This window comes from Myotis lucifugus, unplaced genomic scaffold, assembly GCF_000147115.1.
Source record: "Myotis lucifugus unplaced genomic scaffold, Myoluc2.0 scaffold_1811, whole genome shotgun sequence".
Lineage (NCBI taxonomy): Eukaryota > Metazoa > Chordata > Mammalia > Chiroptera > Vespertilionidae > Myotis > Myotis lucifugus.
The window spans coordinates 25,312-37,957 of NW_005872859.1; the positions used below are offsets into that span (position 1 = coordinate 25,312).

At 48.9% G+C, this 12,646-nt stretch overlaps 1 protein-coding gene across 2 annotated transcripts; it reads right to left on the bottom strand.

Annotated features, from left to right (window-relative positions):
- Positions 1 to 6,009: 6,009 nt before the first annotated feature.
- LOC106695610 (BPI fold-containing family A member 2-like) lies at positions 6,010 to 12,541 on the bottom strand. Of its 2 annotated transcripts, none has more exons than XM_014450191.1 (6): positions 12,381 to 12,541; positions 10,915 to 11,067; positions 8,871 to 8,952; positions 7,763 to 7,826; positions 6,806 to 6,886; positions 6,010 to 6,164 (listed from the first exon to the last, which is right to left on the bottom strand). In XM_014450191.1, the coding sequence occupies exons 1-5, from the start codon at positions 12,533 to 12,535 to the stop codon at positions 6,846 to 6,848; spliced, it is 495 nt and encodes a 164-aa protein (XP_014305677.1). In that variant the 5' UTR covers positions 12,536 to 12,541; the 3' UTR covers positions 6,010 to 6,164; positions 6,806 to 6,845. The 2 variants fall into 2 exon arrangements, with proteins under 2 accessions (XP_014305677.1, XP_014305676.1); XM_014450190.1 differs by having other exon boundaries at positions 6,010 to 6,200.
- Between the last annotated feature and the right edge of the window lie 105 nt (positions 12,542 to 12,646).

Consider the following 12,646-nt stretch of genomic DNA (forward strand, 5'->3'; position numbering starts at 1 on the left):
CCCATCCACACTCGTCTTGTATACTTGTTTCGTCATCTCCTTTCGGAAAACCGACGTCTGGCATGGGCCAGGAAGTTTCAATCGCACTGTACGTGCGTGCCCACACGTGGTATTTTGTGGAAGAGCCACACTCAAGGGGCCAAGAGCCGCAGGTGGCTCGCGAGCCGTGGTTTGCCAAACACTGGGCTAGGGGATGGCACAAAGGCAGGAGGGTGAGCAGAGGAGCTTGAACTCTCATATGCAGCTCACAGGTCCTGCTAAGGAGCCATAGTCTCAGGGTCCCCCATCCCCCCAGCACACACGAGGACAGGACTTTGCCACACCCTTGAGGGCCCCTCTCTGCTAAAGCATTTGGGGGCCCCCAAGTCTGACCTACACTAGGCTACATCTCCCAAAGTGGGGAGAAACCATGCCCCCATCTTCCCGCAGTCCTCCAGATCTACTCCCAATAGTGTGTGTACAACTCTTAAATAAGCGTGTATATGCCTACACATATGTATGTGTGCATGTCCACACACATACAGCACACATGTGCATACGTGCACATGTGCATGACAGTGCAAGCTAGACTCAGATGAAGATGCATCTGCTGCCTAAAGGAGCAGAACTTTGTACAGAGTCATGGAGACCAGGTTGCCACTCTTCTGAATGAAAGAGCTCACTACCAGCAAAGGTGGATTTGGGTCTCTCCAGATTGCTGGTTCTGCTTTGTTTTTCTTTTTCCTCTTAGAGACTTTAGACACAGTTATCTAAAGCCCACTAGAAAACAAAGCCAATACTAAGGGAATGAGAAAATATATCATTTGCGTGCCCGGATCTAGCTGTGCCTGAAGTCGTATATACCCCAGACTTTTCAGTTCAAATACATTTCTCCCCCGCCCCCTTTTTTCGTTTTTGCTCAGGCCCTTATGAATTGAATTCCTGCCGCTGAAACCCACAACAGTCCTCACTCGTGGTTTTGAACATTCACTGGGCCTCCTCCCTCCTGGTGGCTGCCGGAGAGCCACACACGACACGCGAAAGATCACAGACAGCAAAGCCAGAGGAGCGCTGAGAGCTCTTCGGTGTAACCTCCTTGCTGGGAAGTCTGGGGAGCCTCTGGCCCGGAGAAGGCGAAGGAATCATCCAAGGCCGAAGGGACCTGAGTCCCACTTCCTTTCCTCTTTTATTGCATATCTTGTAGTTTTGTTGGGATTTTTTACTCTAGGTCCGTGGTCGGCAAGCCGTGGCTCGAGAGCCACATGCGGCTCTTTGGCTCTTCAGTGTGGCTCTTCCACAAAATACCACGTGTGGGCGCGAGTACAGTACGATTGAAACTCGTGGCCCATGCGCAGAAGTCGGTTTTCGGCCTGGAGGAGTCTATTTTGAAGAAGTACTGTTGATATTTGGCTCTGTTGACTAATGAGTTTGCCGACCACTGCTTTAGGTGATAACCCTAAAAAAATTACACATCATTACCTACGAAGATTGCTTAAAATACAGGAGCTTGAGCCCCATCCCTAGGTAATTTGGGTCAGGTGTTCTGGGAACCCGAGTGGCCGGTGTCCAGTTTCTCGGCATTGCTGACCAGAAACGGGAATGACTGTACCAGATGACTCAAGGGTGCCTTCTACCCTGGTTTCTATGAGCCGTGACCCCCCACCCCAACCTCTGAACCCCAGCTCAGCCCAGCCCATCACAATCTCCCAAAGTCCATAGTTCACGTTACGTTTCACTCTCGGTGTTGTACATTCAATGGGTTTGGACAAATGTGTAACGACATGTATCTGCCGTTAGAGTATCATAGAGAGTAGTCTCACTGCCCTATAAATCCTCTGTGCTCTGCTTATTCACCCCTCCCTCATTCCTCACTCCTCCTCCCTGCAACCACCAATCTTTTCACTGTCTCACAGTTTGGCCTTTTCCAGAATGCCACATAGTTGGAATCATATAGTATGTAGCCTTTTTACATTGGCTTCTTTTATTAGTAATATGCATTTAAAAATATATATTTTTATTGATTTCAGAGAGGAAGGAAGAGAGAGAGATAGAAACATCAATGATGAGAATCATTAATTGGCTGTCTCCTGCACAACCCCACTGGGGATGGAGCCCACAACGGAGGCATGTGCCCTGACGGGGAATAGAACTGTGACCTTCTGGTTCATAGATTGAAGCTCAACCACTGAGCCACTACAGCTGGGCAGTAACATGCATTTAAGGTTCCTCTCTGTCAGTTCATGACTCAATGGCTCATTTCTTTATAGTGCTGAATAATATGCCGTTGCCTGCATGGACCACAGTTTATTTATCCATACACTTATTGAAGGGCATCTTGGCTGCTCTGAGTTTTGACAATTATGAAAAAAGCTCCACAAACCTCTGTGTGCAGGCTTTTTGTGTAGACATTTTCAACTTCTTTGAGCAATACCAATTGCTGGGTCGTGTGGTAACATTATCTGGAAGTTTCCATAACATTATGATATCCGGATCCATAGGTACTGTTGTCAGTGGCTCCCATTAGTAGCCACGCCTGCAGGCAGAGGGTCAGGTGGGTAGGCAAGCGATTACAGGACCAAAGAGACAAATGTTGACTTTGCCTGCCAGCCTTGGATAGGAACCAAAGAGAATCACTTTGTTCTCTCTCTGGGACCAAAGGGGAGGCCTTGCTCCTTTTGCTTGCAATGCCTTCCCCTCCCTTCTCTCCTCGTCATCCTTTCAATTTCAGCTCAATTGGCACCTTCTCTAGGAAGCCTTCCCTGACTGCCCCTTACCTTCGGGCTGGGGCAGAGCCTCTGCTCTGAGTATTTTTCTCAGCAGTGTGTGTGTGTGTGTGTGTGTGTGTGTGTGTGTGTGTGTGTTCCTATAGGAAGCTGTGGGCGTCTGTGACAGGTGCAGGTCCTGCTTCCTCTCTCCCAACCCCTTCAACACAATTCCTGCTGCACTGGGTTGGACAGGTACTGCTTCAGCCACTCCTAAACTGCTTCAGCCACTCCTAAACTGCCCAGGGCACAGCCTGACTTAGCTATTTAAAAATGCATTTTTCCGTGCTTAAACATTAACACAAAAATGCATCACCCCCACAAACAAAATTTTGTCAAATTTCAGTATCCCTTTTCAATGTTTTCCCCCAATTTCAGTTGTTTGCATTATTGTGATTCACCAAGCTATAAAACACAGTATTTCTATTTTTTTTTTAAAAATGTGTTCAGAAATAGACTGTTGAGCCCTAGCCAGTTTGGCTCAGTGGATAGAGTGTTGGCTGGGGGCCAGGTTTGATTCCGACCAAGGGCACATACCTCTGTTGCAAGCTTGATCCCCAGCCCTGGTTGGGGGCCATTCTCGGGGCCCACTCGGGAAGTAACCAATCGATGTGTCTCTCTCACATAGATGTTTCTCTCTGTCTCTCCCCATCCCTTCCACTTGCTCTAAAAAAAATCAATGGAAAAATATCCTCGGGTGAGGATTAACAAACAAACAAAAAATAGACAATTGAGTTGATGTAACACCTGACTTCTCTAACATGGGCCTGTGGCGTTTCCGTGTGATGACGTTTATTTTATCCTCATTCAAAGAGCAAATATTTAAAATCAGTGTTGATTTTCTTGCAAATATTTGGTGAAATGCATACACACTCTCATCATAGTATAAATAGAAAGATCCGGTTTGGTAAATAATTCTGTGATGAGTTCCTGAGGTCATAAAGTGTTCCAAGGCATTGAGTTCATAAATCTGATCCTGAGATTGTCCTGAAGGATTGTGCAAACATTGGGAAGATCCAGCATTTATATAACTGAATGAAGCCTTCAAAAGAGCCGGCACTAGAGTTTGGAGCTCTGCTTCCTAGATGACTTGGGGTCCACACAGGTTTTGCCTTCTTTCTTCCCATATATTCTCTATGGCAGATGTCCCCTCAACCCCTCAGGGTCCTCCTCTTCCCTGAAGCCTCCTTCAAGGGGTGCCACCACCTCCAAGAAGTCCTCAACCCTCTTGGAGGTTGGGTTGAGTGGGTGAGGAGCTAGTCTGGGCAGTGCCAGGCTCACAACGGGGGATGCTTCCTCCCTTCTTCACCTTGTCCCCTTTCCCCTTTATGGGCCCCATCCGTCCCTGGAGGGGGTGAGTGGCCTTGGCCGCACCTATGCTACATCCTAGCTTTACTAATCTAGGAGCCTTGCATTGGGTCCATCTGTCTCAAATGTCAAGTATCTGGCCCTAGTTAACAGAAAATAATGACTAGTCTTCTATACACCCTCAATCCCGGGATGTTAGCATTTTCCTGTTCACCCACCCACTCAGCTGTTCTGAAAATGGTGTTACCGTCCAGAAAAGCTTCACCCATTCATTCACCCCACATGGGTGGTGCCTGTACTGCATCTGGTTCTTCTCTGGGCTCTGGGGCTGCTGAGCAGAGGAAGATCTCTGCCCTCAAGGATCTCACAGGCCAGTGGTTCTCAACCTTCTAGCCCTTTAAATACAGTTCCTCATGTTGTGACACAACCATAAAATTATTTTCGTTGCTACTTCATAACTGTAATGTTGCTACTGTTATGAATTGTAATGTAAATATCTGATATGCAGGATGGTCTTAGGCGACCCCTGTGAAAGGGTCGTTCGACCGCCAAAGGGGTCGTGACCCACAGGTTGAGAACCGCTGTCACAGGCTCATGGGGCAGACAGATGAATTGAGTAAGAAGGTGAGAACCATGGTAATGAGAACTAACGCGTCCTGAACACCCTCTCTGAATTGGACAGCGATGACCAGGGAACTTGGTTGGACCTGTAAGTCGGGAAGCACGGTGTCTTTTTTTAGGGAGCATTGAGGAGAGGCCCCCACTTGCCTGAGCAGAGTCTTGCAGCTGAGGAGAATTTAGCCAGGGGAGCTGGAGAAGGAAAGGTGCCCAGTGGATGGAACCTTGTGGACAAAGGCTTGCCACTGACTCGGATTGGTTACTGCCCAGTCAAATGGGGATAAGAAGGGTGTTTTGGTATTAGGGGGTGGTGAGGAATTCATGAGGTCCCCTGTGCCAGCAAAGGCAGCCCTCCACGATGGTGGTGGTCTTAGCATACGCAGTGATACTGTCCCAACCACGTCCAGGCGCAGCCTGGGGACAGCTGAGTTCTGGGGCATGAATGGAGGGGCCTTGGGTGGAGAGAGGAGCTGGTCTCCATGGGACAATGGAACACCGCTGGAGCCCTGGCCTCACCAGGCAGGCAGGGCTTTTGTGCAGCTTGCCAGGTGGGCACACAGGCTCTCGGGGGTGGCGATAGGAGAGATGGGTGAGCTCTGGGGGCTGGAGACCTTGGGCGCTCTCAGGCACTGCTTGAAGAGATCTCGGCTCCAGTGGAGCCCTCGCCCTTCCAAAGACATGGGTGGGCAGGCCGGCACGTGGCCCAGGCCTCTGAGCTCCTGAGTCCAGTCAGACCAGGTATCCCCTGATTCTCCACAAGTCCTCTCAGGGCCCCTGACCGGGAATGAAGAAAAGCACCAGGTGGGTTAGTGCCCAGAATGTGACTGTCCTATTTCCACTGCCTTCCTAGTCCAGAGTAAGTGCTCACTATATACCCGCTGAATGTGAATAGATGAAGCAAGCGTTCTACCACTGCCACAGACTGGCTGTGTGACTTTAGGTCAGTTTCTTGCTCTCTGTGCCTCAGTATCCCTATTTGTAAAACCAGAAGTTGGGCTGGATAATCACAGATGTCCCTTCCAGTTCTTTTTCTAAAAATAAATTTTTATTGATTTCAGAGAGGAAGGGGGAGATAGTGAAAGAGACTGAAACATCAATGATGAGAGAAAATCACTGATCGGCTATCTCCTGCACGCCCCCCACCAGAGCTCGAGCCCACCACCCAGGCATGTGCCCTTGACCAGAAGCAAACCTGGGACCCTTCAGTCCCCAGGCCAACACTCTAACCACTGAGCAAAACCAGCTAGGGCTCTTCCAGTTCTTGACCCAGGTCTCTGCTGCCCTACTTGCACCACCCTCCCCAAATCCCAACTGGAAGGAATGCAAAGTGTCACACGGGAGAATGCAGAAGTGGCCTTTATTGCTGGGGGAGGGGGGCGGGTGATGGGCATAGACTGCTGTCTCCACTGTGAAGGCAAGGAGTGGCTGAGAGGGTTTCTTCTGGTCTCAGGCTTTCAGTCCAGTTGGATGGTGGCAGCATCTTCCCAGGGGGAGATACTGCAAGGAAACATGGTCAAGCAACTGGAAATTAATCTGGAATGAGACCACAAGGAGTTAGTTAGGCCATTGACAGCAAAAGGACCCTTGTGGCACCTGCTCTTCACCACACACTACTGCCCAGGCTCTTTCTCACAATACCTTGCAGGGCCTAAGGCCTTGGAGAGGGGACTGGCACCTGTGGTTTGGGGTCTTTCTCTGGCCTCCTTATCCCCTCACTCTGCCCTCCTCTCACCTTAGGAACAGTGGCAGATGTAAAGAGACTGACCAGAGCCCAGGACTAGAGTCAGGGTTCAGGGCTTTGTAAATAATCAAGATCATGGATCAGTCTGAGGCCAGGATCAGGGCTCAATCTGTGACTAATTTTAGGGCTTAATAACTGGGGCCAAAGCTCAGCCTGTGACTAGGATCCAGGCTCAGTCGAGGTATGTGAGTAAGGACTGGGATTTAGAGTATGACCAGGATCATGGCTCAGCTTGGGACTAGGGTCAAGGCTCAGTCTAAGACCAAGATCAGCAAGATTAGGACTCAGTCTGCTGCAAGAGAAACAAGGGAACCCAATCCTGGCTTTGGCTTCACCATTGTCCCCTAAGGAGGAGCCTCATCCTCCGTTAGCATGGGCCACAGAGCCTGACCCTCACCAGCTGGGGGCATCGCAGCAGTCCACCTCATCTGCCCTCTTCAGGCATTGGCTGGCACATCGGCTCCCTGCTGACCGTTATCTAGAGAAACAAAACCAATAGGAAGCTTCATTCTCCACCAAATAGAAAACAGACCCCAATGGCTATCACTCTTCAGTGGGTCAGCCTGACAGCGATGGGACCTCAAGCATGCCACTCCACCTCTCTGAGCCTCAATTGTTCATCTGTAAAATGGGTACAATGAGGGTACCGCTCCCACAGGGCTGTTGTGGGGATCCAATGAGATGGTGCATGCAGAGCACAGAGGGATTGCCCAAAGAACTGGACCTGTGGCTATTTCATGGAAAGGCCACCTCCAGGACCCTGACACATTCACTTGATCCATTTCTACTGCTCCAGTCTCCCCAGCAACCCCAGACATGCCTGGAGATCCAAAAGCTAAAGAAAGCCCCCAGTGGCTGGAGGAGAAACCCCAGCTCCTCATAAGAAGGGAAAGAGAAGGGAACGTGTTGATTAGCAGTGTCTGCTGAACATCAGGCTCTTTGTGCTTTTTCTTTTAATCCACTCACCCACCCCACAATGGATGCAATCGTGTTTTCCCAGGAGAAACAGAGGCTGAGAGAGGCAGAGCCGCTTGACCAAGGCCCCACAGTTACTAAGTAGCAGAGCCAGGATTTGAACTCAGATCTGGCCCATGCTCTTCCTCACATCATTCTGCCAGGCAGCATCTGTGGGTTTTCCAAGGGATGATAGTAGAGAGACCCCAGAGGCCCACAGAACCCCTTCCATTCTGCAAGGATTCCTCCAGCCACACTCTCCCAGCTGACTTAGGAGTGGGTCCTTCTGCTTCTCCAGGGGCCCCTGACCAGACCTGCCTGTGGGGCGGGCTCAGAGCTGCATGCCTGCCCTGGGAAGGCTGCACAGGGAACACCTCTGCTTCCCAGGGGTGTGACTTACTGATGATGTTCTCAACGAACTGCGGACCCAGGGTGCTGACGAAGATACGCAGCAGTGGGCACATCTGAGGGGGAGAGAGGGAGGGAGAAGAGGTGGGGAAGGAGAAAAAAGGATGGATTCATTATCAGCGGGGCACAAACTGCCGCCCACCCACGGAGAGGCTCATCAGATGGCATCTTAGAACCTTAGGATTCTAGGACACTGGAAAGCGAGAAGTCCAACATCAGAGCACCATCGGATGCTAGATCCCACCAACTACCACCTTCAATCCCAGAGCCTTAAGAGTCTAGAGTGTTCACACCCCAGACTCCTACATTCTTAGAAACCTTGAAGTTTGGAACCCTGGAATTTTAGAGTGAAATGGGGCCCTTGGAACCCTACAGCAGTGTTTCTCCTGATTTTGTGTGCAGTTCCCTGGGGATCTGTATAAATGAAAATTCCAGTTCTGCAGGCCTGGGGTGGGGCCTGAGAGTCTGCACTTGTAGCGAGGCCTGTGCTGCAGCTGGAGGACCGCACAGTGAGTGGCGCGGTTCCAGCCCGGGATTTGCCCTTCGTCGACCAAGATTCCTAGGCCCTTTCTGGAATGACTAATTCAGAGTCTCTGGAACTTTGGGCACGTGCTACATACAGTTTTGTATGATGCACAGGAATCCTGCACATGGTACATATGGTTTTGAATGATGTGCAAATAAAATACCTATTTTATTATAGGTCTGTGTTTATTTTTTTAATTACTTATATTATAAGTGATATTAATTTTTATGAATGGCAGGGATATGAAGTTTTCTTTTAAAAACAAGTGTATTTAAATAAATTTAAGTAAGTGGAGTTGTGTCCGTTAAAGGAACACATTAGCTACAAACACATTATTTGAACATGGATATGACAAATAGCTCAAGTTTGGGACCCAGTGATTTCAGCTGATGTCAGGCCTCTGCTCCCCCTCCCACACCTCCCAAGCCCAGTAAAGAGGAGCCGGTTCCAGCTGACAGCCCAGTGAGAAGCTTGCACCTCAGAAGGAGCGGGGCCCAGAGAGCACAGCCAGGCCTGTAAATGTGCACTGCCCCCCACCAGGCCTGGCTCTGGGCTCCAGGAGTGGAGGACTCACCTGGTTCTGCACCAGGAAGGACACAGTGTTGCTCAGGAGGCTGCTTATGGTGCCTGAGAGCTTGTTGACCAGTGTGCTGTGTCTGGAAAAGAGAGAGAAGTAATAAATCATGCTCGAGTGGGCAGAGCTGCCAAGCAGCGGGCAGCGGGGAGAGGGTGGGAGATGGCAGAGCACCTTGAAGGCAGGGAAACAAACCCCAGGGACACTAAGGTGCCTTTCTAAGCACAGACAGAGCCTCCCTCTATCCAGGGGAATCCTCACTTATAATCCCACTAGAGGCCCGGTGCACGAATTTGTGCACAGTGGGGTCCCTCTGGGTGACCTGCAGGGATTGGGCTGAAACCCACAGTCCAACGCTGCCTGCAGCTCCTACCTGCCACTCCTGCTCATCCTGGCCCCACTGTGCCTGCCCCAGGCTCGCACCCAATCAGTCCCTATTGGGAGAGGCTCGTGCTGCTGCAGCAGCGCTTGCCAGCCATGAGCCCTATGTCTGGCGTCTTCCTAAGGGAAGTGGCCTGCAGGATCTGGCTGAAACCGGCTCTCTGACATCCCACAAGGGGCCCCGGATTGCAAGAGGGCGCAGGCCAGGCCGAGGGACCCCATCAGTGCACAATCGGGGCCAGGGAGGGACACAGGAGGTTGGCCAGCTGGGGAGGGACCGCGGGAGGGCTCCAGAGCGTGTCCGGCCTGTCTCACTCAATCCTGATTGGCCAGACCCCAGCAGCAAGCTAACCTACAGGTTGGAGCATCTGCACCCTGGTGGTCAGTGCACATCATAGTGAATGGTTGAACAGCCTTAGCACATCATTAGCATATTATGCTTTGATTGGTTGTTTGGTTGTTCTGCCATTCGGTCTATTTGCATATTACCCCTTTTTTAGATAGGATGTCTGACCAGCGACTCCCCCCAATGCCTCATGAGAATCTCATCACAACCCCCTTCATTCAACAAATATTATAGCACAGCAACGATGTCCAAGGACCAAGCTAGACTGGGACATAGGATGAGCAAAGCACAAACAGCTCTTAAGCTGGTACCCAAACATTAAACAAGTCTTGCTAAGGCTGGCTCCTTCCCACCTTCCCACCTCCTCAGGGCAGCCCCCTCTGACTACTCCCCTAAGGAAGGGCTTTGTATTATGGTTCCCTGATAAGTGTGCTGCTCTGCCCAGGGCTTATGCCATCTGACATCTTCCTTGAGAGCTCTTTATTAAGGGGCTGAATGCTCGCCTATCTGCCTTTCCATCCGGACAAAAAGCACAACAGCAGGGTCCTTGTCTGTTCTCATCAGTAAGTTCTCCAGAGCTCAGAACACTGCCTGTCTGGCACATAGTAGGTGCTCAAGACACTATTAAGCTGAAAGAATGAATGAAGTAAACATACAATTAAATGTATGATGACAACTTGTGATAAGTACTCTGAAGGGTGGGAGTAGGCACTTTTGAGAGGAGGAAACCTGTTTTAGACGCTGAAGGATGAGAGTCCATTGAGGTGAGATTGGGAGGCGAGGGGTGGGGGCGGGGAAGGGGAGGAGGTAGCAAGGACAGCCCTGCACAGGTCTGGAGCTGGGAAAGAGGGACAGAGCAAAGTCCAGTGTGTTTGCCAGGAGAGAACAAGGAGAGAGTGAAGTGAGATGAGGGTGGGGCCGGTCAGGCAGAGCCTACATGGCCATGGGGAGGGTTTGGGATTCCATCCAAAGCAGAAAGAAAAGTCCTGAGAGGATTTGGAGCAGCAGAGTGGGAAGCCAGTCTATAGATTTGGACACTGAGACCCAGAGGCAGGAGGAATTCCCTGGGGCTACAGGCAAAGCAGTGTCCAGCAGGGCTCAGAGCTCTGAATTGCATCCCAGGGCTCAGAGAGGTTAAGTCGATGGCAAAGTTACAAGTTAGTGACAAAGCTGGTATTTGAACCAAGGCCTGTCTGACTGCAGAGCCTAAACCCTTTTTCACCACATTGTGCCATCTCCCAGGGGCAGGAAGAGGGCTGAAATTAGGGTCCTTCGCTCCTCTGAGAGCCCACCTCACTTGAGATGGATGGGACTTACTCGCCCAACAAGGTGAATGAGATGCTGTCTGGGTCGCTGGCGCAATCTGTCAAGACCACTCTGGAGTCACCACTGTTGGGATCAGTTTCAACTTCGACAGTAGCCAGGAGGTCCAAGGTAACGTTCAGGTGGACTGCCTGCCCAATGAGAGGCCTGCAGACAATGAGACTCACAGTGAGAAGACGTCTAGAAGACCTTTCACATTGCCCACTCGGTTCCTCCACCTGTGCGGAGAATGTCATCATTGTCTATGGAGAATGTCATCATTGTCCACATTCTTTATGGGATATAACATATTTGCATTAGGGCTTCTTCTCCTGGTCTCCGAGGTAGCAGCACACTAATAATTAAAATAATAATAATAATAATAATAATAATAGGTAACATTTATTGAGCACAAATTATGTTAGGCACTTTTAGAAGGTATTTTAACTGGATTAATCCATCTAATTATTACAGCAATACCATAAGGGAAACTACTATTATTATTATTGTTATTTCAGAATGAGGAAGCATTGATATAGAGAGGTTAAGTAACTATCCTAAGATCTCATAGCTAATGCATGATGAATTGACAGTGTACTCAATTTATAAAGATTTATCCACATCTATTTCTTTTAAAGTAATTAATATACTTTAAAATTATATTCTTCTACCATATGCTTTCATGTATTTGTGGATTGTAATGAAAAAAAAATAAACAAAATAGAAACAGATTCATAGAACAGACTGGCTGTTAGAGGGAAGGGGGCTTGAGGGTTGGGTAAAATAGGTGAAGGGATTAAGCAAAAAAAAACAACACCCAAAACTCATGGAAACAGATAACAGTATGGTGATTACCAGAGGGAAAGGGGCTTCGGGGAGGCAGAAGAGAGTAAAGAGGGGATAAATGGTGATGGAAGGAGACTAGACTTTGGATGGTGAGCGTACCATGCAATGTGCAGATGATGTATTGTAGAATTGTATACTTGAAACTTATATAATTTTATTTGCCAATGTAACCCCAATAAGTTCAATAAAAAATAAATTAAAAAAATAAAATTTTATTTTTCACATATTCCCTTTATTATAAGCTATACACTATTATATGCATTTATCTGTAATGGTCACTGCTATTTAAAGAGAATCTTGAGAGACAAAATAATGCTAGAGAAAATTTTGCCAAAGACTCGTTAATGTTTGACCTATTTATTTTTGCAAATTTTACTATTAGATAAATGTTATAATTCCAGAAATATATTTAATGGAGAATTCTTTTAAGGGAGACTTGGTTATGGCCAAAGTTTATTAGAACTTTTTAAAGGTTAGGATTTTAGAGCTAGAAAAGCTCCCTTATTTACAGATGGGGAGACTGAGGCCCAAGGCCACTAAGTGGTGTGGAAAAGTGCCTGGTTCTAGCTTGGAGGACCATTGGCTGTGCTGCACTGCCCCCCTGCCCCAATTCCCAGCTTCTAATGCATACTCACAGGGTCAAGGAGACATCAGCAGATGTGGGGAACCTCAGTTGAACGCCTTGGCCATCAGGAGTTGGTTCGGCTTTGAAATTCAAGATGTGGACATTACTGATTTTCAACCTGTGCAACAACCAGAATTCACCCTTGTCATTCCTCATGACAGCCATTTGCTGAGCTCTTCTCTCTGCAGCATGATGCTGAGCATTTGGGCCTCATCAGCCTTGCCTATTTTGGTCTTTCCCATAGCCCTCCTCAGAGGTTGATTGTCTCCATTCTAT

Bases quoted from the DNA above. Each gene is read 5' to 3' on its own strand.
- LOC106695610 (XM_014450191.1), bottom strand. From the start codon at position 12,535: ATGGCTGTCATGAGGAATGACAAGGGTGAATTCTGGTTGTTGCACAGG. The intron at 8,953-10,914 runs GTAAGTCCCATC...TCTCTTTTCCAG, and splicing joins TCATTCACCTTGTTGGGCGA to ACACAGCACACTGGTCAACA. The intron at 7,827-8,870 runs GTGAGTCCTCCA...TCTCCCCCTCAG, and splicing joins CCTTCCTGGTGCAGAACCAG to ATGTGCCCACTGCTGCGTAT.